The following is a 24082-nucleotide window of genomic DNA, read 5'->3' as shown; positions in this document are numbered from 1 at the left end:
CAAAGATATTCTTACAAGTGCTAGGAAGGGAAGGAATTGGTTGTTTTAGAGTTCCCATAGGTGAGTCAGTAATTTTACAGAAAAATCAAAAGGACAGGTCCTGCTTGAGGAAGAACAGAACAAAAAAAGTAAATCTGAGCAACAGGGAAACGAGAGTTGAAGACACAATAAGACATTCATGCACTCAGCCACATGCCTGTCAGGAGAGTTTCACCCATAGTTCCCTGTCCACAGTTCAAACCTCATTTATGACCTAAAGTAGAATCACTTCTGCACTCGTGTTATGAATAAATAAACCCCTTCTTGATTATTTTTATCCCTCAATAATAGCAAAAGCAACATACTTCATCACACAGGACATTGAACAGATCTGTCAGGATGGATACATACAAAAAACTTTTTCATGACGACATCTGACATTGCATTCAGACCAACACTTTATTTCCTCAAGGTAGGGATCAAAACAACAAAGAGGGGGAAAAATCTGCTATGTTTTTTTTTCTTCTGTATTTAAGCACTGTAGATAACTTGCAAGAAGGTAGGGAGAACTTCGTTGGACCTCCTGCCCACTCGTGCTGGGAACCCACTCGTGCTGGGAACCCACTCGTGCTGGGAACCCACTCGTGCTGGGAACCCACAGGGCCAACAGCTTTGGGCATTCATACTCTCATCCATATGAGCCTCAAGGCCTCCCTGCATCTCTCCTACTCAGGGGCCATGAGAACAACGCTCAGCTCCTCAAAAATATTGCAGCTCCTACTTTTCCCTGTACTGGCTACCTGTGAGTCTTCAGCTCTTCCACCTTCCCCCAACCATGTCCCTCTGTGACCAGCTTTAATCCCACCTGACTCCTATTCGGTTTGTGCTCTGGACCTAAACACCAAGTGCGGGAGAGCAATTCCACGGGGGACAGCATAGAAATACAGCACCTTCAGTACAGCTCCAAAAGTATGTCAAAATAGCAAAATTAAGTAAGGGAATGACATTTTAAAAAAACTATGAAAGAAACAAAGAAAGCTTCAATCACACCATGGCTGCTGCAACAATGATGGCAAAATGAGGCCTGTTCCACTCCCCACTCAAAGATGCTTAATCCTGAAGGAGGACAAGACACCAGTTTGCTAACCCTCGTCACAAGACTTGGCTCACATTTGGGGAGGAAGATATGAACCCAGAAATCCAAGGACTATGTCTGCTTGCTTTAACCACTGCTGACAGATGCAGGTGGCATCTGCAATATGAGAACAGTGGGTTGGTTTTTTTTCCAGCAGCTTTTAAGTTCTTCTCTCTCTGCTTCACACTTTATAGAAAATTATGTCTCCTTCTTCAATATTGCAGATGGATTTATTCAATACCCAGAAGAAGGATAAAGGGGAGCTGGAGCCAGACAGCTGTCATTCCATAGAAACAGGGTCAAAAAATGGCTCCTTCTTCACAGATCCCAGACAACCACCCAAACCATTCTATGCTTCAGTATTTTTCTCAGTGCTCACCTACCATGCATTGATGGGTTGTTTGTAACACACGTGGACAAGAAGATATGAGACTAGAAAAGGAGGGAGAGACAGGAAGAAAAACTGAGGAAATATTACACACTCTCTACAGATGTTGGTCTGAAGTCCGACAATTCATCACAGAAAATGAGAAACATGTTTACACATCACCCAAAATCAAAATCTTATCTCAAAAAGTCATGTTCCTCTAACGATCATCATTCTGATTTTAAACACTAAACTTCTGACAGACAGACACACAAAGCCTAATGAGCTAAGCTCCCTCTTGCTGGTCTCCACCTCTCCTTTCCTCATCTCTCATCTAACATCAGCTAAAATTCAAGAGCAGTTTTCCAGTCATGTGGCTTTCTACCACTGTAATTAACTGACTCACCTATTAGGAAGGACAGTCAGAGACAGCTCACCTGTTCTGGGTAACACTTATACAATTTCAAAATTTCAAGAAACTCCCCACCCTAGTATTTATTTTGCTCATCCGTGGGTTCACTGATTTTAGGCAGGAGGGGAAGGACAAGTTCCAACCTGCAGGCTGAGAGCTGCTCAAAGCACACTTCCAACCCTGCTGCTTCCGACCCACTGCGGAAAAGGGAACCAGGGAGTCTGCTTCTGTACAAGCTCCCTATCACTGTTCCAAAGCCTGGTGGGGTTTGCACTTGGCCAAGTAGAAGCCTTAGTGATGGCAGTGTTGTAGCTACCAGTGATGCTTGTTCCCATTAAAATGACAATGAAACCCCTGGGACAAGATGGAGGTGGGAGAGCAACAGGAGCACAAGATTCAGGTACTAAAAAAGACAAACTGCCTTTGGGGAGAACTCCCTTTCTTTTCTCACTCATGTTTAGTTTTCTATGGCTGCCAAGTGCCATCCCCTTGATAACAACCCGTGCCACCTTCTCACATTTTGAGGAATAACGTAAGGTTTAGGACATCACAGACTGTCAAAATAAAAAGAAAAAAGAAGAAAGGTGGTAGAAAGGGAGAACAGTGAGAAATGTTAATAGTTAGAGAACATTTACTTAATGGTTTTTTTTATATTATTCCAAAAGATTCTAGAAAATTTTACAGGTATCTGTACAAGTCATGTTAGAGTGTCAATGCTCCTAAGAAGAATAAGTTAGCAGTAAGGGTTCTATTTTAAAACATGATTGACTTTGTACAAACAGTTTCAAGGCTTTTGCATAAGAACATTAGATGGCAGCTTCAGAGTATGATTTAAATGACACATAGTAATTCTATCCTGGTGTTCAAGTAGGTATCAGGAACACACTAGAGGGGATCGAATTATTATAACAGAAAGTCCTACTGCTGTTCAGTCTTTGTCAATGAGCACAGCCCAGAAGTTTTTTTAACAGTATAGTATGGAGCAAGTTACCTTTCTTTGCTTTCTTCTGTAGCTTCAGTGTGTCAGATGATTTCTTTTTTATCTCTTGGCGGGCTTTTTTGTATTCTAAAAAACACACGGAGTCTCTATTATCAACATACTCAGTGTCAAAATGAATGTTTTTCACAGAAAAGGCTACGGTTGAAGACATTAGACTACCAGCTTTTAGAGGACAGCTACTATCAATCAAAGCAGCTTAGAACTCACATTTTGTAGTGCCTATACATTTGGCTTAATATAACATTTTAGGGTGTGAGCACATTCACATACCAAAATCTTTTCCAAATAAACAAAGCCTTTACAGAAATAACAACTGAGAACACAGTACAAAATTAGAGTGCTTTTCACTTCAGACTCATCCACTCTCAGGAATGGAAAACAGAGATGACAGGTTTCTCGAAACATCTGTGTTCAAAAACAAGCATCCAGAAATGGCAAGGCAGAGAATATCCTGTGATCCCTCTCCAGCATGAGAGTCAGGCGGAGGGAGAGAGTGCTAAAACTTTGCCCAAGGAAGGGTCACATTGCTAGCTCTTTCTGATGAAGTGCAACACACTGCAGTTGTCCTCATTTTTAGATGAGGTGCAAATCCTGGGAGAATTAAAATCCCAGAACAAAATATTCAACCTCTAGTGCAGGGACACTAAAGGTACCAGATACAAAAGCTGATATTTAAAAAAAAAAATCAAAAAAAATAAAAGGTATGTATGCATGTATATACATATACACATACACTTTAACAAAGGAGTCAGTGTTACTACTCTTCTAATAGATGGAAAAACAGAAGTAGGCTGGTGGCAGGCACAACAACTGTACCGAGGCCAACTGCACCCCCAACACCCAAGTCTGCCCACTAAACCCTAAATCTCACTGCCATTTTGGCCAGGGTCACTCCTACCTGCAGGAACCCAGGTGATTCCTCCCTACCTTGCTTAACACTCTCTGCAGCACAAGGTAGAGATTTTATCAAGGACTGCTGATTCAACTGCTTCTATGTGATCACAGTAACAGTGGAGCAAGAAGCAAATCCTCTTTTGGAGGCCAAGCCCACTCCTTCCCATCAGTTCTCACCCTCTACAAAATAAGTTATGGTGCTCTTGCTTCTTTCAGACATAGCAAAAATCGTCAATTTTCAAGTGGTGAACTGGAACCTGCTTTCAAGCACCTGTGCTAGAGGGCCACCATCCCCAAGTAAAGTTTTGCAAAGCCAAAGGCATCTACCTATGCACTTGCTATGCAAGACTGCTGCCTCCTGTTCATTCCCCCCGGAAAGCCTCTGGAGCCATGATCAGCACTGCAGCTCTGGGCATTCCATGTCCACGACACAGATCTCCTGCTCCCGAGGTGCACATTTCTGTGTGGCATCAGGTATAAAATAACGATGCTCAGTGTTTTACAGGGCTGTGCATTCTCTAGAGGACGCTGCGTCGGAGGCATAACATCATCTTACAATTTGCTTTTAACAACACCCCGGGGCTTTGACAGGATAGATGTGGCATCTCCAGTCCTCAGCACTATCGGAGAACACACAGTGAGAGCAGGCTAACAGAGTTAAAACTAGTCACGGCTTATCAGTCAAGGAAACAACCTACCCCTTGGGGTCCTGCAAACTAAACCTTCAAAATGCATAGCAAGGGTTAAAATTTTGTTAGGCACTTTGGGAGAGGAGTGTTTTAGAAGTGAGAAGTTGCTATACATATTTAAGCACATCATTCAGTTCCCCAGTACAAACATGAAAAGAGGAAGAAAAACTGATATTACAATCTTACTCCTATTAAAAAATTCTTCCTCTGTAACTACCTTTTGCATGGTCTTTATCCAGCTGATTGGCCACTTTCTTCCACTCTTCCATCTGTTCTTGAAGTGGGTTTATCAGACAGTCAATTAAAGCACTAATTTTGTTGGAAAAACACAAAGAGCAATCAAATCCTGCAGATGCCCCTATTCTTACAGAGAGAGCCAAGGTCAATATTGGAGTATTTTTACTTTTTGCTGTGACAGCTACCAGTGTCACAATGTAAATATCAGAACATAAAAATGTTTACACTGGAGAAAGCAAAAGAAAGAACTGGATCAAAAAAAAGTAAAAATCCACATCACAAGATAACCAGAATTACTGCGCAGAAGTTCAGGACAGTGAGGAACAGAGAATAAAGCAGAGGAGTGACCCAAAACAGGTCAATGTAAACAGTTAGATCCTACTCAGCTGTCACACAGTTTAAATGGATACTCTGGAGACCAGAAAGGTTCACGAAGCCATGAAGATTATAAACTTAAATAACACATTTATATACACAAGAAGACAGAGCAGTTGTACAACAGAACAACATCCTGGCCAATGATGGGCCTCACCTCGCACCAGTGGAGCCCATGATACAGCACCAGCAATCCTGCACTAATTAATGAGACTGGGATCAAATCATTTAAATAGCTAACTCTCGGGTAACTGGAGACTTAAGTTGTCTCTTCACAGCCAATTTCTTAAAAATCTTTATTTTAAAATAATCACAGAAAAATCATAGAATGTTTTGGGTTGGAAGGGACCTTAAAGGTCATCTAGTTCCAATTCCCTTGCCATGGGCAAGGACACCTTCCACTAGACCAGGCTGCTCAGGGCCCCATCCAACCTGGCCTTGAATACTTCCAAAGATGGTGGGAAAAGGGAAAAAACAAACCAGGTCACCAGCAAATGGTGAAGCATCATTTTTTTTCACCTCGGGTCAAGTATAACTTGCAAGTCTGGTTAAAAAGCACACATGCAAACTACGTACAAATTGTTTTTGTACAGCCCAGCTTACATATGAGCTAATCCTCTCTCATTGTCTCTACAGTCTAACTTCAACAGCAAAAAGGGAATGGGAGAATTTGCCTTTTCCATACTCATTTGCTGAAAGTTTTTTTCTTGGTCACAAGCTGTTTGGGCTCTCCAGTAAGCTGAGGAAGCAGCACAACATGCTGCTGCTGTTTTAGAACTTAGTAACAAAGCTTGAAGTCCTGAAACAAAGACAGGTCAGTTGGTCACATCAGCAGCCGCCTGCTCAGCACTGAGTAACAGGAACTGATAGTGGGAATTTGCAGCATATAGAGGTGATTTGAGGTGACTAGCTCAGCCCCCAGAATATGCAGTGAAATCCTGCATGTTCACAGTACCTAATGTGCTGTAGGGCAGAGTGACATGGGCAGAGATCAGCTGAGAAGCCAATGCTGGTGGACAGCTTTAGGATCAAAGATGAACCTCCAGTGCCAGGCCAGGTAGGGAGCCACTCACCTTGAGAACTGCCGGAGTTTGGACTCTATACTTCTGTGCCTCATACACATCCTGGTGAGAGCAGACCCAATCTCTCTGGTACCACCTGAAAAACAAAAAACAAAAGGCAGGTGAGACCCCGATGAGATTCCCGCCTGTGGTATAGAGGCATAAAAACCAGGAGGCAGGTGCCAAGTCTTTCAGAGCAACTGTAAAACAACTTGCTAGTAACTGTAGAATCAACCAGGCTATTAACGGGGCAGACCTGGTGGGTATCCGCCACCTCGGGAAGAGATTAATTCCTGTTTAGCAAGAGACCAGAACCGAACAATTAAACATGAATAAAATGCAGTTCTTCCCAGCACCTTTCTGTGCCATGAGGTCCAATTCCATGGCAGAAGAGTTAAAAGTGCCTGAAAGATGTCAAGAACCAAGAAGCAAAGCTGGCACAAGGGGAGTGGGCATCTGTAGAGAGTTTATTTACACATTTTGGAAATAAACCTAGTGGATTTAATCCAATTTTCCCATCTCTGGATTCTTTAGATCCAGTGCCTCAAAGGCATTCTGCTCCTCTGGGATATGTGCCCAATCCCACACGCTGCAGGTCCAGCCATTGCCAGGAGGTGGCGCCGTTCGCTGCAGCCCCTCACGCATCCCACAGGTGGGACAACCAGCGGTTTTCCAAGTGTTCCTCCTCCTCCTTCTCCTCCTCCTCCCAAGTTGTGCCTTCTGAAAACACACATTCCTTCATTCCCCACTTCGATCAGCATTACCAACTCTGACCAGCCCATCAAATTTTGATATAACTTTGTTTTGGTTAGTTGCTAGGTTTGGTAATTGCTTGGTTCCCATTTGCAAGTCAAATCTACTATTTTCAGGGTAACAAACATCAACCTTCGTACAAAATGTTTCCAAACTGCAGTGCTCTCTGCAACAGTGAATATATCAGCAACTATTTAAAAGACCTATTTGATTATTAGAATAACTTTGGACTTGTATCACAGACTAAAATCTTCCTTAGACTTTAAAAATGGCATTGCCCAAGAAAAAAAAAAAAACCTCTTCCCAAGAAACTTGAAAATTTTTGATCATTTGAGTTTTTTAAACATGAAAAAAGTCACCATCTTCCTGCATTCTTGTGAAGTTAAGTCCTGCGCCCACAAAATGGCTGTGGAACAAAGACACTAAATAACTGGAATAAACTGCGGCTATTTGGTATTTTCCATTGTTCAAAAAGATAAACAGAAAGTCCTTTGTGACTTGCCCAATTACTCATGTTTTTATAAGGAGCTATTGAAATAATATTATTTAGTAACACTGAAGAGCTGTAGTGTCTCTGCATACGAGTGGTTGGGAATAGCATACGGACTCCAGCACGTGGAAGAGATGGATCCAAACCCATCTCTTCCAGTGATGATGCACTTGCACATGCTGTGACAGACTCTGGTAACTTGAAAAGCAATACAGAAGATGGGGAGAGGTATAACAGAGAGAAAACAACTGGAGAAAGAGGACAACATCCACAACAAAACATCTTTATCCCAAAACATGGGTATTTTTCTCTGGAGCCACTGCCAATAAAAGTAATTTTATTTCAGAGCCCAGTATGGCACAACTCCAATGACAGAGAAGGAGAGAAGGAGAAATGAAGCAAAAACTTCCATGGTCATCAGCAGAGTAATTCTGAATTGAGTTTAAGCAAAAGGTAGGTTTTTCAGGTTGAAAATTCACTGACATACTGGAATACTAAATACTGTCAATAGTTAAGTGACACTGCTTTCCTAAGTCTGTTATATGAAAAAGGAAGGGTCATATCAGAACAATGATAAGGAAATAAGGCACCACATGTTTTGGAGACTAGGAAACAAGGGCCAGTTACTGTTAATATTAAATTGCAAGATAACAGAATTTTACCTGAAACACCAACAACCAAAGTATAAATATATCCCCTCAATATACAGTACAGATGGGCAGCCAAGGGCAGCCAAACACCAATACAAAGTTTGGCCTATACACTGGTAGTTGAGCTGGTTTAAAAAACAAACAAAAACCAAAACAAACAAAAAAACCCAAAACAAACCAAACAAAAACAAAACAAACAAAAAACAAACAAACAAAAAAACAAAAAACAAAAAAAAACCAAAAAACCCAAAAAACCCCAAACCAAAACAAAAAAACCAACCCACAACAAAAATAAATAAAGCCTGGAATAAAAAGGTTATTACATAGAAAAAAAACAAACTAAACTTGTTGGGAATGAGGGGGCTACTGGTTCTTCCCACCTTTTGAAACTTCCTGTTAACCATGAAGTGTTTACAAGAACATGGAAAGATGAGGTGTTAATTTACTTCTGTGAATAAAGATTATTCTAACAAAGTGAAAGTAAAGGGGAAAAAATGGTTTGGAGAAATTTTTAATGTCAATTCTGGAAACAGGGTGTTCCAGAAGATGGGTTTAGGATCCTGCTCAGGAAAGAGAATGAGGGGTGCTGCTGGAAAGTTTGGGAGGGCTAAGCCAGCACCTCAGCTTGGTCAGCATGGACTCAGGGAGGGCTGTGGGGAGTGGGTCAGGGCTGGCAAAGGTCACCGGACTAAAGGAAGAACAGTACAGGCCCATCTTGTCCCACACCTGAATCCCACTGCTTCTCCTAAATGTATTAAGTACTCCAACAGCACTGGAGTTTAACAGAGCTTTACCTTCCCGATCCCAACTATATTAACTGTCACGAATACAAATGCTTCCTGAGAAAGCAAGAAAAAGTTAAATACGGGCCTCTCAACACCCTTTGATTTACTGAGCTGGAGCACTGTGGCCATCACCGATGTAGTCAGCTGTTCTTCCAGGAACACCTGCAGTGCAAAGGATTTATCTCAACTTTCAGAAGGAGATTTCAGCAAAGGCTAGTTCCCACGAGCAGAACTGCACTGATGTTCCTGTTTCCAAATCTGGGATCAGCTGGTTACACAAACTGGCAGGAGGGAATCTGTACCACTGCAGTGGTTTGAAAATATCCAAACATAACAAGGTATGGTAGCTTGGATTTGTTTCTTTCACCCAATCTCAGCTGCAGTGAACAAGAGTAACATATGCTTTACATAAATTACTCACAGCAGCAGCAGGTGGCCAAAGCATGTACTCTGCACACAGAGATGGACCTCACAAGCAGCATTAATGTGTGTGCAAGTCCTGGTATTGGCTACACACCCGAGCAGTCAAAATCTAGGAAGGAGTTTATTCCACTGGGCAATGCCACGGTCATACAAAACTTGCTTCAGCCTCCAACCTAATTTATTGTTTATATTTTCAAATATTTGCTTCAAAAGTGACCAACTGCATACTGACTCAAGGACAGAGCCGTGAGCTGGGCAGGCAGAAGACCAGCGTAGACAACTTCTTTTTCTGTGCCATCAACCCACAGACGCAGTGGCAAAAAGAGCATCTGACAGAGAAGTCCATCAGGATTATGCTGAACGCACTGCCCATCTCCACTTCACTTAAAAACAGGTCTCTGGAAGAAAGTTATGGTATTCTCTGGTATTCTTCAACTTCCCGAAAAGAAATACTGAGGCCACACTAGTAAACTTTTCATCAACCCACGAGTATGTTGGAAGGGTGACCTAGGCTCCATTCACTGCTCTACAGCTATGCAAGTCAAATTGCTGTGCCTGGGACTCTCAGTTTATGAAATGAGGCTGTGAATTATCTGCTTCTCTGACATACCATAATAATTCATCCATTAAGGCAAACAATGCCTGGGAACACTGTAAAGTAATACTTCGAAACCGGAGATGAGAGCTGTATTCATCAGAATTCCCACTCAGAGAAAGTGGCTTAACAAAATGCTCCTGTCAAATTTGATTAGAAAGTGGGTGATAACATCAGCCTGATTTCTCATAAGTAAAAGGTGACTCTGCAAGGCAAAACGTGCTTTTGCTCTCACCTGCTTCTTTCTTTCCTGCCTAAGCCTGTAAAAGATCACAAACTTTTTTCATGTAAGATAATTAAATGAAAGTCTGTGGATCACTACACTACAATGAGTCCACTATAAAGGCATAAATGATTTTCTTTTGATGCTTGTTTGTCATTCAACATTGCAGAGAGACAACAGGGACAGATTGTAGGAAAGAGACTCAATTGTTTTATTGGAGTCATTATGTTTGTGTTTAATGATGATCATATATCAAGGAAATGATTATTTGATGAAATGTGCAGCTGTACAACTGCATGGCCTCTATATAACAACTCACTACAATCAACCTCTTATCTTCCTCCTCCTCCCTTCACTGCTGAGCAACCCCAGCACGCTCAGAAGATGCTGCCTTTCAGGAAGTACCTTTAAGACTCCAACTTGTTAACGAGTTCATCTTTGTCTTCAAGGGCATAGTCCAAATGTTTCAGCTACTCCCCTCTTTTCAAAAAGGGAGAGAATGATGAAAAATGGGTGTAATATGTTTGTAATTTCAAAGTTATCAGAAGAGGCTTTTCTTTTTCAGTAAAGATTAAAGCAGGAGCAGAACGGAGGCTGGATTATTAAATACAACTCTGAACACAGAGGCTATGACAGGATGACTAACAGTAGGACATTTTAAGTTAATGGTCATTACTCAACCCTTATCCAAATTCATGCTGGTAGAAGCGTAAGCAGTTTCCATCACTAATTACATGTGACATGGACCTTGATCTTACAAAACTTTTTATGCAGATGTCTCCATGAAACTCAAGAACGATGGGATCAGTTCCAGGGTGTTACAGAAGACAGAGGAAAAATGAGGGGTTTGGCCTAAAAGTGACTAGCACACGGGAAAGTCACTACTGGGACACAAGTAAGCAATCACTACTGGGACAGAAACCTGGAAGTGGACCTACGGGAGCACTTTATGTTTCAGGGCGTCAGTGGCCTCCAGGTAAGGTTTGTAAGTTGGAAAAACACATCAAGAACTGCAGAAAATAAAAGGATCTTGTTCTGCATCTACCAGTCAGAAAAAGAAAACAGGACACCCTTAGTCCTACAGCTCCTATGAGCCTTTATGAGCAACGCTTTATATTAAAGTTTCTGAAAGCTGCTGCAGCAAAAAAACCCTATTTACTGAACTTTTTTTTAAATTTAATTTAGACAACCTTCAGAGGAGACTGGATCAACAAATGCAGATTCAAGGTCAAGCTCACCTACGAATTTTAGACTAACCAAATTTAACAAAGAAACTCTGGCAGGCCATTGTCGTGTACCACACTGCTGTGGTTGCCATTGCAAAGGAACAGATTGTTTGCAATGTTCAGTCAAATGCCTTTTGGGCAAATTACTCGGAAAACATATTTACAGGGGCCTGCTATGAAGTTGTCACATTTGCCAGAGCCCCACACAGTCCCATTGAGAGGAAAATGCATTACAGGGTTTATTTTCTTGTTTGCAGAAGAAACTAGCATTTGTTCATGGATGGGACTAACATTTTCTCAAACTGCACTTTCACTGATCTTAAAGGAAGGGGATCTTAAGGAGAAGACTGGCAGTGGCAGTTAGTTAAAGCAGCAAAAGAACCAAAGGAACAGGAAACCTGAACCACCCCTAGCCCACAGCCTGCCCTGGCAACCACCAGCTTTCGGAAGTCCTTAAAACAGACTATGACCATGTTCTTTGCTAAAGAACATTCCAGAAAGCTCTTGTGACTTCTTCTGATCTAGCTTATTCCTCTGCTAAGAAGCATTTTTGCTTACACTAGCTGTTCTCCAAGCAGAGCACTGGGCAAAATCCTCACCCCACAGGAGTCAACACGAGCAGTGTCAGTAAAGAAGCAGAGTCAGAATTTCACTCATGCACACATGGTCCATCCAACATATAAATACAGTCATGAACCAACCCTGCTCTGATCTCTGGACAGTTTAGGTTTAGCCAGCCTTCGGCACATGAATGAAAAGCTCTCCTGTGACCCTCTGCTTTGAAAGAGGATGTCACAAACACAGGTGGCCAAAAACGCTTTGGGACAGTTTAAGTTATCATAGGACACACTGGTTCAATTTCTGAGAAACTAAGAAGTCTGTCATTGATTCACAAAATTGTAAGAGGCACAAAATGCATCACTGAACTGTGATATCCTGTTAGGGAGCAGCAAAAGTCCAAGCAGAAATATTTGCCAGTAACAAAATCCTCAAGTCTGAGGTGTTTGTGTCAGGAGTGCAAGCTGGATTGGTCCCTCCTCCTCTCCCTTTCACAAACAGTGCTGCCAGCACAGACAGCAGCATTTTTCTTCTGGTGATTTCTTTCAAGAATTAATATCCATCCCTCCTCACAGGTGCTTGTTGCTCATTTTTATGAGCCCAGAGTTCTGCATTAAGGTTTAATGCCACAAAACAATGCATCATTAGAAACAGATTTGCTTAGAAGACCAAATGCCACACTTGTGTTTTCCAAGGGCCATTATTTACATTTTATTCTTTGGAATACAAATAATTTCAGTACTGAAAATGTACAAGGCCTGCTAAACACCTGTACTCACAATGAAGCTGTGCCCACTAACACTGTCCATACCTTTTCCTCATTTCTTTTCAAATTTATAGAAAAATGTATTTCCAGAATCATTCTGTAAACAGCTCCATAAACCTAACAGTCTTCATGTGAGCAGATCCAACTGCATTGCTCCAAATGCTGCACCCACTAATGGCTCAAGGAAGGCAGGTGACATGAGTCACCAAGCTCGCTCTCCAATAAAAAAGGAGCACGCTAATAAAAAGGACTCTGTGATGAAAAGGGAATTCCTGAGGCTGCTAAAGAACGCGAGGCCAAGCCTGTGCACTATCTCAGAGTAATCCCTCACCTATGCAGCATTCCAGAGCTGAGCTGCCAGCAAATGAGTATCCAAGGGCCAGCTCCATCAGCCAGGGATACTCACTGCACTGAGGACCACAATACACTGCGTGCTCCAGATGGTGGAAAGATGGAGATCTGGTTCAGGCCTATTGAGATAGCCAGACTCATTGATCTCTATACCTTCATGAATTTGGCTCTAAATGAACATTTAATGTCAGCCCAATATGTGAAGAAGGCAGTAACTCACGATACTTATGTTCTTCTGAAGTACCAGTCTTTATTTCGTCTGGGCCCAGCAATGAGCTGTGATGTAATCTGATTAGAGGCCAGCAGTATTCAATGAAGGAAAGGGATAATACACTTACAGTAAATGGCTTGGAACGACAAGTGCAATTCCACTGCACACTCAGCAGCACATGCACTGCTTATTTTGAACTGACAACTTCCACAGAGGCTGTAAAAAGCCTTGAAGCTCTCTCTCCTCTGTGTTTAGCTATTGGCCTTCTAAACATCTCTAGCCCCAGAAGCCAAAAGCCCCTTAACTTGGCTCTCCCGACCACCTGTGCTGCTGATCCCAATCCAGCAAGGATTCCAGCTACTACCAAATGGCTGCTGCCTCCAAAGGAAAATCAAGCACCACCAGGACAAGCAGGTGCAAAAAGCAGAAGAAAAGTTTATTTTTAAATCGAAGTCAGCAGATCTAACTGAAACCCCACAGTAAGCAGATCTGCAGAATAAGGCAGTGCTATTTTTATATGCACTTCTTCCACCAGAGCATGCTTCCTTTAGTGAATGGAGGGAAAGATCATGGAGGGACAAAGGGAGGCAAACATCATTAAAAACAGCACAAGAAATTATCAGTTCAAGAAATTTTAGAGAAAGTCTGTTGTTTTTCAGTTAGTTATACAGAGACACATTATCATCTACCCATCAAAAGACTCAATGTACACCTAAGAACAGAGCGCAGCATCTCAGTCCCTGGGCACAAGGGGAAGCTCTGCCCCTGCCCCAAGTATTCAGGGATGTGGTTCCCTCTCACTGAAGCAAACCTGTGCCTTTGCTCAGAGTTAATGATCTCTAACTACAACAGGCACATACATATGTGGGGGAGGGGTGTACTGGAGGTGATGCTTCAAAAGGCAATACATATATTTTCATTCAGGTACTTTCTCAATGCAGCTGCTCTGTGTGCTCCAAATTTAAAAACTGTGTCAAATATTTATTGGAATAGCCATGGCTTAACTTCATCCCTACTGATTGAATCAGTGTGACTCCAAACTCATTTCAACATGGCTTGGTAGAAGCCTTCTTGGTAGAAGAGATTAAAAACACATTGACTTAGCAGACTTCTACTCTCTACCCCAGGAGACTCGTCAGCGCATGGAGAACCTGTGCACCTCTTTAATCAAGTGGCAGATAATGACAGGGTAGCATGAATACATGGCACTGGTGTTTGCAGTCACTCGGACTGCCTCAAAGCTCATATTGCCTGGTGCTATATATACAGACAGTTGTGCTGTTTACTGGGTCAGCTCTCAAACAGTTAACCAGCTTTAACCCCAGTGATAGGTTTGGGGGGTGTTTTGGCCACACTTGACTAATTTTCAATGTCAGCTTCCTCAACCTTGCAGAAATATAATGAATTTTCACAAAAGCAAAGGAGAACATCACTGTATGGGTTTGACACCAGTTGGCTGCTTGAGCCTGCAGTACAAAGGAATTTGATATACAACAGTGAACTTGGCAAAAGACATATTCCACCTGTTACGGAAAGTGAAATGAGGACAGTTTCATCTGCAAGCAGAGGAACCAGAGACCTTTGTGCTTTTGGCCATTAGCTCAACAAGCACACGCTCTGAGAAACACAGCAAACTCTGAGTTCATACTTCTGAATTCAGAAAAGGTATGGACATTTTCTCCTTTACTTTCAAGCAGAAAGTGAAGTTCACACAAGGCTTGCATGCAGATCAGGTGAGACAGCTTACAAGCATCGGGCTGTGCTCACCAGATCTTTGGCTGCCTTGAATGCACAGATTCACATGTTCCGACGGCAAACTCCTGTTTATCCCATAAATCCTTCTGAACAATCTACGCTGTCAGCCTGCATTTAAAGTGTGCCTGCTTAAACCACAAAGAGTACAGCAGGAGAAAAGCTTCAATTCTTTGATTCACAAAAAGAAAAAAGCCCATCTTGTATGGAAGATCAAACGAAGCTGCCTCGGTGTACGGCATTACAAGCACAGCGTACAGCACCACTCGGCAGTGCTGACTGGTATGCAAGCACCAAGAACGTGCTTATCTCTTTCTGCCAGGACAGAGTAACTGCATTTCTTCTTCCAAACAAGCCCTGCTGAACTGTAGCAAATGCATCTCGACCATTGAAACAGCAGATGCACACAATTTGGCTCAACTTGCCTGTTGTGACCTGCACACATGTAACTGCACACCAGGGTTGTAAGACCTGAGCAAGAAGGTCAAGTTTTGAAATAGCACTTGATCACCCTTAGTAAAAACTGCAAGAAGCTTCTGAAAACCAGGATTTGAATCAATGAGAAAGATTAGAATTCAAAAGGCAGAAGGAAAACAAAGACTAATTAAGAACAGGGCTTTGCAAATCTTGAAATTTAAACCCTGAAAGGGGAGAAAAAGCTATCCTCCTTCTCCACTGTTTTAGCCATTCTCTCATGGCAGCACAGAACACCTCTAGTACCTCCTCCCATTGAACATCCCCCAGAAGAGGACTAGGAAGGGATTCACAGCTTACACTCCACCCAAGATAAACCTTCAGAGCACTATCGCTGTTCTGCCAAGTCCTGCTCATCACCTGAATCTACAGTCCTGAATCACCAAACCAACTGGGGCTTGGCAGCTTTAAACAAGGCTGCAAGCCATATACAGAGCACTGCTAAGGCTCTTGTAGCAGTGCCATGAAAACCTATGTTAATACCCTTCTTAGGGGATACCCCTCCTTCCACAGTAGGGGAAGTCGATGCACATGGACTGCTCCCCTCCAAATACTGGTGTAACACATTTGGTTATTAGTTCTTCCTTTCAATATCTCACTCAGCAAAAACCAGGGAGACAAGACTGAAAGGGGCCTCGGGAGGCTGTGTGGTCTGCTTCCCCAATAAAAGTGAGACCAACTTCGATGAGGTTTCTGGGGGTCTGTCCAGTCCAGCCTTGAGTGTCCCTAGGGGTGGAGATTCCAGGGCTCCTCTTCCTAAGCTGCTGCTTAGTACCACTATAAAATTGTTTCCCTTACCTAAAATCCAGAGTTCACTGTCCCAGCAGTTCAAACCCACGGTTTTCCAAGCAGCTCTGACACTGCTTTGTCAACATAACACAGTAAATATATGTGGAAAGTGTTTATTTGTTTTATGCAAGTAAAAGTTTTGATGTCAAAGGAATTCAAACATCCACCATAGGTACACAAAACAGCATTTTCACAACCCAATCTGGGAAAGTCTGTGGTATTGTGAAAATTACAAAAAAGCAATTAAGGACCTCCTACAAAAAGGAGTCACCCCAGTCACTAACTTGCTGCATTTCTTCATGTTTCTCAAAAATTAATTCACAGTACTTTACAGCTAAGTTGATTTTAACAAAGAAACATTCATCTGGTCATTTGACACCTCTGGTAATGCAGGAAATCCATCTAAGCCTTACAGCTCCTCACACGCTCTGATGATTCCTTATTCTTCTAACAGACCTCATCAACCTGCACCTACAATACACAGCTGTTTGTGACCTATTGCTATTAATTTATCCATTAAAGACAAAAGAAAGTGTCGAAGTTGGATGAGGATTTCTGACCTAGGCTTTAACCACTGTAACGCACAGGACTAGCATACAAATTACAAGTTTACAGAAAGTGCTCGGAAAGGGTCACCTTCTATTTAGAATTGTATTATCTACTCGCCCTCAGAGACCACCTTGATTTAGCACCATGTAACCCACATTCCAACACTTCACAGTGATATTGTTACATGAAAGGTTTCCCCTTCCTTCCATCCTGCTCAGCCATGTGAAGCAGAATCAATTCAACCAGCTCTTCTCCCAGAGACGGTCAATTTGAGGACAGGTTGCTCAGAACCTAAACACACATATGCACACAGTCACAAAGAGCCTGAGGAAACCCACACTTCTATTTCTGTGCTGGACATGCTGAGGAAGAAAGTCTTAGATCACTCAAGTCTTGCCATGTGGTCTCAAATGAAGTTTGTAACAGAAAAAGCCAACAGAGATGACATGACTTTATTTTGCTAACTGAAGTGAGAACCTTTGGAAGCTTTAATTCTTGGGCTCTAGTTCTAGATCCCCAAGCGTAAGTTTGACTCAAATCCAACTGCTGCTCACCAGCATAGTCAGCTCTGTCCTAGACTGAAAGGTTGAATTCTTGCAAGACAATGAAAAATACAGGCTGCAGAATAAGGATGCAGCTGCTCTGAAAAGGTGGGCAGCAAAGGGAGTTACTGAATTGCCCACCTTCCCACGATGGGTAGCAATGCTTTAAGGCACTGATCCATGAACTGTGTTTTTTGTGACAATGGTGTGTACCCTACCACAAATCCACTGGCAGTGCAAAGCCCAGGCTGCAACACAACTGTGCCAAAATCGTGCAACCAAATGCTGTATAGAGCAAAGCACCTTCCCACTGTTCCCAGCAACAAGGGACCCCCACAAGAGCTGCTCAACACCACTGATGTGCCTGTGTTTAACATCTCCACTGAGAAGTAATTTATGATTTTAAGGAGAGTTTCTCAAAGAGGGCAAAGGTGCCTCAAATTGTTTTCCCCAGAGTAAAATGCATCTGCAGACAGTCCTTGAGGAGCAGCTAACACGTGGGTGTTTAATAACACAATGCTGTTCTCATTTCTTGACAGTCTCCTGGGCATTGCAGGGTCAACACAGGCCAAAACTTTTACAAATTTTATGTTGCAGTTGAAAAGAAAAACACACACGCTTTTCACATCATTTACAGACTAGACACAACTTGTTCCAGAAAGAACCAATCTGTTTTTCCCACTTGTACAAATACCCACCAACCAACTTAACCACACTGAACAGCCAAACACTTGTACTGGTAACTAGTTTTGTTACCACAACACGCCAAAGTGAAAACGAACCTTAATAATGTGACACAAGCAAGATTTAAAGTATATATATTTTTAATATGCTCGTTTTTCATGTGGTCAACTTCTGCATTTATGCTCTGGTAAGCGTGACGTATCATCAGTCTTAATAGACTTCCAGTGCAACAGCAGTTTCTGATTTATTTCTCTCCATCCCACATCCTCTTTAGAGTCCATTTCTATTTCAAGCATCAGTACCCAATGCCTGCAACATCTGCAGGTTGCCAAGCCAGTTTAGCTAAGGAAAAATGGATACAAACTACTTGCCAACAGAAGAAAATACACCCTGCACTGCAAACTGGCTAACTTGTGCTTTTTCCATCTATCTGTAAATAGGGCAATGCCAACTGCTAATTAAAACAGACAGGTTCAAATGGTGTAAAAGCTGTAATTGCAATATGACGTGTAAGTCTCTAAATATATATTAAAAAAACAAGGCTAAAAAGCCCTCCAGCCCAAACCCTGAAAACAGATCAGCACTCGCAGCTTTTCACACTGCATTAAGGAGAACAGAGAGCTGCTGATAGAGGCTCCCCTGCACAGAAGGGAAGCACAAGAAATGCACTAAGAAGCACAGAAAACAGAGACCATGACATCTGCTGTTACACGGCACCGAAGCCACGCTCTCCTCAGGCTCCCAATGAGCCCTTCGGCTGCCGGAGTATCTGCTCGTGACGTCAGCCGACAGCAGCTGCAATGCAGCACTCGCAGGGGTGATGAGCATCTCTGGATTCCTCTTCCACTGCCACCCATCCTGAGAGAACTCAAGGGCACGCCTTCGACAGAAATAATTGCCAGGTTTAATCTGTCCAGCTGCAATCCATTCCAGATACAACTGCCTGCGAGGGGCTCTAGCCTAGATTTTTGTAACAGTTTGTTTAAAGTAGGTAAAACAAATGATTCAATTAAAAAGACAGCCCCCAAAGAACTGGTTTTTGGTACGGGAGTAAGGGCTGTATAATTGGGTCTTGAAGTAAGCAGTGTTTCTCTGGTTAAGAAAAAAAATCGGTTCAAAGAAAGTAGTTAGTCTCATTAATCTGCCATTCCCAAAAGGATCAAAAGAGCGTGAAAGGCATAGCTTGCAGGTCAGAATATAATAAAACAAGAAAAAGGTACCTCAGTTGGCAACTCAGGATAAACCAGCAATACATGTGGGACATGCATTATTTTACTATACAGAAGATGTGGCAAAAACCTGTGGCAGCAGAGGTGGGAAGCTCTCACTGTGGGAGACTGCTGAAATTGTAAACATTAACAATAACAGAATCCCATTGAAGGAGCTCTGGTTTATCTACTAACAAAGCTTTATATCAGGTTTGCTAAACTGTAGGTGAGCTAGGGGCAGATGTAGGCCTGAAACAACTAAAAAATGTGTTGAGCTCCAAAGAGAGAAATGGTAAATCATCTGCCATGAAAACAAAATTACACCTAACACTATTTTAAAGCACTTAAGAATGTGACTGAAAACAAAACAGCTATAAATCAGCATCAGCAATTACCCATCCAATGGTTGCTCCTCTTACTAGAGGCAACTCTTGCAAGTCAAGTCAGTAGACACAATGGGAAGGAGGAGGGAGTATCCCCACAAACATTTTTTCTAGCAGTGACCTAACATGAGAAGACTCCACTTCAGGTTTAACCTAAAGTGCATACAGAACATGATACAATACGGCTTCCTTTGAAGTTTGACTGCCTTTTGCAAAAGGAAGAAAATCAGCATCGAAAGAAATCAGCTTGCAAGAAAAGGTGAAGAGACTTTTTAGCAGAAGCTCTTTTCCAACAGGGTACCACCCTCCTTCACTCTGATCTCTGTGCGGAGTCATCTCCAGGGAGCACCATGGACAGGGTGCTCCTCATCCAAATGTACCTGTTGGTTAGTACCCTGCTGACTACTAAAAATGCACTTTTGCTTTAAGGTGCTGTTAACAGAGTGGCACTAGACATGTTTCAAACAATTCTGCCCGTGAGAAAACAGTTTGCAATTTCCAAACAACTTTCAATGGGACTTTGCTGGTGAGAAAGACTGACCTATCTCTAACATGGAGAAGTCAAACTAGGGGTACCTCAAACACTTGGGGCAGGATGAGCACCTACCTCAGCCACCTCTCTGCCAAGCCACATGTCAAGAAAAATGTTCTGACAAGCAGGCAGAGATCAGAAGTACAATTTGCTCATTTAAAAATATATCTCCCATCAATTTATTCTGCCATCTGTTAGCAGGGTCAAACGTCAATCCAAAATCTACACAAGCCATGAGCCCTCGCATGTGAGGCATCCTTCCTTCTGCAGCCAGCAGCACACAAGTGTTTGATGGGCTCAGGATCTCAGCCCAGTTTCCTCTAGTTCTCTGGTCAAAATGATGTGGTGCACATAGAGTAAGGTTGTCAGGGACAGCCTACGGCACACTGCAAACCCAGGCACAAATGTGGATCTTTGGATCTGCAGCAGGATGCTGTTATCCACCCTACTCCTTTAGAAATTTTGGGCCCTTCTGTTTCTATGTGACTAGCATCAATATCTCCCAACAGCAGTTCTGGAGCCCTGGAAAAGGCCACTGGTGCATTAAGGATCCCTCCTAAAAATAAGAACCACTAGAGATGACAACACCCACCAGAAAGATGGGCATACAGAGAGAAAACAACACAGGTGCATCTCCCAAGACCTCACCAGATGTCAGAACAGGATCCATCCTCTCTCAGTTCACAAGATTGCTTCATATGGTTGTTGGCCACCAAGGTGTCACAGAATCATAGAATCTCAGGTTGGAAAAGACCTCCAAGATCATCAAGTCCAACCTCTGACCTATCACCTATCCTGTCAACTAAACAATCAACAGCCCTAAGTGCCACGTCCAATCATTTCTTGAACATCTCCAGGAATGGTGACTCCACAACTTCCCTAGACAGCCTGTTCCGATGCTTAACCACCCTTCCCGTGAAGAAACTCTTCCTGATGTCCAATCTGAACCTCCCCTGGTGGAGCTTGAGGCCATTTCCTCTGGTTCTGTCTAGTTGCCTGGGAGAAGAAGAGAAGACACTGATTCCCACCTGGCTATAACCTCCTTTCATGTGGTTGTAGAGGGTGATAAGGTCACCCCTCAGCCTCCTTTTCTCCAGGCCAAACACTCCCCGCTCCCTCAGCCACTCCTCATGTGACTTACTCTCCAGACTCTTCCCCAGCTCCACTGCCCTTCTCTGGACTTGCTCCAACACCTCAATGTCCTTCTGGTAGTGAACTGAACACAGGATTTCAAGTGCAGCCTCACCAGTGCCAAGTACAGAGGGACAATCACTACTCTGCTCCCACAGGCCACACTAGTTTTGATACAAGCCAGGATTGGCCTTCTTGGCCACCTGGGAACATGGGCTGGCTCATGCTCACCTGTTATTGACCAGCACCCCCAGGTCCTTTTCCACTGGGCCACTTTCCAGGCACTGCTCCCCAGCCTGTAGGATTGCATGTGGTTGTTGTGACCCAAAGGCACAACCCGGCTCTTGGCCTTGTTGAACCTCACACCACTGGCCTCAGTCCATCAATCCAGCCTGTCTACATCCCTCTTCAAGAAGTTGGCAGCCAATAGGAAACATGTTGTTCCAGCACTATACTCTCATCCTATTCCAAAAGTAAGGAAACGGTCAAGCTCCAAACGTGCCAGTGGTCCATCAATTTAGTACAGACAACACTTCCGAAAGGAAAAACTTCCTGGCTAAAGTCACACACAGTCTTTAACCCAACCTCTCAAAATGACTAATTCATTTATAGCAGGATACACTTCCTGCATAAAACATCCATATGCAGAAAATATTACAAACTTCCTTTAAAATCTATATTTAAATCGGACTGATAACGCACTGCTGATATGGCTGCTGATATTCAGTGCACATCACTGACTTTTTAAGTGGCCTAGGGTTTAGATGCTTTAGTATGGCTTTCTATTATTTTATCTGCAAGTTTTCCTCCGTCACCATCCAAATGCTCCTTCAGGAGAGCCACCAAGACAGACACCACCTGTCCTGGTGACTCACAGCAGTCAACTGGATGCAATCTAAGGAGTGTGAATCATCGAGAAGAGTTAGTCCAGCAGTTTGATAAAAAAGTGTATCATCTTCATCAACCTGGAAGGCTGTTTTACATCAGAGAGTATGGGAAGATACACCAGGCAAAGAGCCAAGTCCTCTCTCTACAAAACCTTCCTGACTATTGCTGCAGGGACAACCGCAGGGACAGCAATGGTGGTTCTGTCCAATTGACACAATTCTCTTGCTCACCCACAGGGACAGGTTGACTCCAGAAAGAAATCGCCTGTTCTTTCTCAACCAATGCAGTAAGACTAGAAAGGTCTACAGCCTCCTTAGGCAGAATGAGGAAAACTCTGCCTCCTATAAAATGTTCTTTGTCCAGTGAACAATAAAGCACTATTAATTAGAAAATACGAAACCTGCCTGGCTGTGGGAATAGGGACCTGAGCTCCACTTTTACTCCTGGAATTCCCTTTGATGAACATGAATGAACCCCCCAAATACTTACGATTAAAAATTTAGGATAATTTGATTCTCCACAGAACACCAATGCCATACCGGTGGTGTTTTGGGGAAATTTCTGCGAAACCGATGTAATGTTTTTCGGCATGGCCTCTCTCATCAATGAACACAGAGAGGTCTGCAGTGTGAGCCTGAAAGATAAGCATGCTGAGTCTCATCTTCAGTACACAGATCTCCAAGGAGTACCTGCTCGATTTCTCCCAGTAACTTCATATATAATGCACAGGGGGGGTTGCATAGGGCAGGAAGGCAACACTACTACAATTTCTATGACTATGACCTTTAAATGTTTAACTAGCAATCTATTCTTTGCAGTCAAGATAAAGCAGCAGGTGACTGGCTTCACTATGAGTCACTACACTCCTGTAGAGCAGTAATTCAATTAGACACTTTAACAGCCTTCAGTTTTGTTCAGGATCTGCTCAATAGAGACATAGTCCCCTAGCTACAATTTTGTTTTGCCTTGCAAGCTAAGCAGGGTCAGTCCAGGTCAGTGCTGGCTTGAAGGAGGTGTCTCGCAGAAAATCCCAGCTGCTCCAAGAAATGGGGCTGTTTCTGGAGGAGGCTCTGTGAACAAGAGCTCTGGGAGAAAGTCTGGAGCTTGTGCCTGGATATGAGCTGCAAACTTTCAGTGAGCTAAAACTGAGACCTTGACCTCTCCTACTCACTGATCTCAGGATGCACATATTTCACTTGCTATCCATTGGACACATCATTCTTCATCTTCCCTTGTATAGCTGCTGCAAATATTCTCTTAAGGAGCTCTCTCACATCTCCAGAAATGGCTTCAATGTTTTGTGTGGTGTGTGAACACCTGCTCACCTTTACTTTCTGCCTGATCCATTCCTCAGCTGGTGTTATGGCATCAGGAAATTGCTGGAGCAGCTGAGTAAAAGTTTCTTGTGACATATATAACACATATCTTCACTGTCTTTCAACCACATCTGGATTTCAGAAGTTATACAGTAAACAGTCTGCAAATTCAAACTGCCTTCTTGACAGCCAAGGCCTTTTCTGCTCCTCCAGAGTAATTTCTTTTTCCCCAACAGCTTGATAAGCAATTCTGAAAAGAAAAAACATACTTCCCTCCTCCCGTAGCTGAGTCAGCAATGACAACAGCAAATTCCCAAAGCATGCATGTACCCTGCTGATCTCTGGACCTCTAAAATTGTTTCACTTTCCCTCAGCACTTGAGTTCTCCAAGCCCAGGCATAGGCACAATGTACTCCAGTTGCACTCATGTTCACAGGACCAGCCCTTGATTCCTGCTCACAGTCCAAAGGGTTACCAAACAAACATAAATTAGCAGGAAGGGTAAATCTTTCTTCCATCAACCCATGGTCAAATATACTACAAGAAGTGAACTACACACAGTATATCGTGTTCTAAGCCTGCACCATGTGGCACACAGGTTAAGTTTAAAAATTTACTTTTCTAAGTTTTAGTTTAAAAATTACCTTTGGTCAC

General features: G+C 42.8%; 1 protein-coding gene across 20 annotated transcripts in view; it reads right to left on the bottom strand.

Annotated features, from left to right (window-relative positions):
• The window catches only part of MTSS1 (MTSS1, I-BAR domain containing), a 126531-nt gene that overhangs the window by 28645 nt on the left and 73804 nt on the right, over nucleotides 1-24082 (bottom strand). For 19 of the 20 annotated variants that reach the window (XM_027645702.1, XM_027645703.1, XM_027645699.1 and 16 more), the window contains 3 exons: nucleotides 6162-6246; nucleotides 4694-4785; nucleotides 2885-2959 (listed from right to left, as the gene is read on the bottom strand). In XM_027645702.1, the coding sequence (XP_027501503.1) occupies nucleotides 2885-2959; nucleotides 4694-4785; nucleotides 6162-6246 (252 nt within the window). Of the gene's footprint in view, nucleotides 1-2884; nucleotides 2960-4693; nucleotides 4786-6161; nucleotides 6247-24082 lie in introns of those variants that run through there. The other variant, XM_027645713.1, reaches the window with a different exon arrangement.

The sequence above is a fragment of the Corapipo altera genome, unplaced genomic scaffold (assembly GCF_003945725.1).
Source record: "Corapipo altera isolate COAL_440 unplaced genomic scaffold, ASM394572v1 51, whole genome shotgun sequence".
NCBI lineage: Eukaryota > Metazoa > Chordata > Aves > Passeriformes > Pipridae > Corapipo > Corapipo altera.
This window is presented reverse-complemented; position numbering and strand designations above follow the sequence as displayed.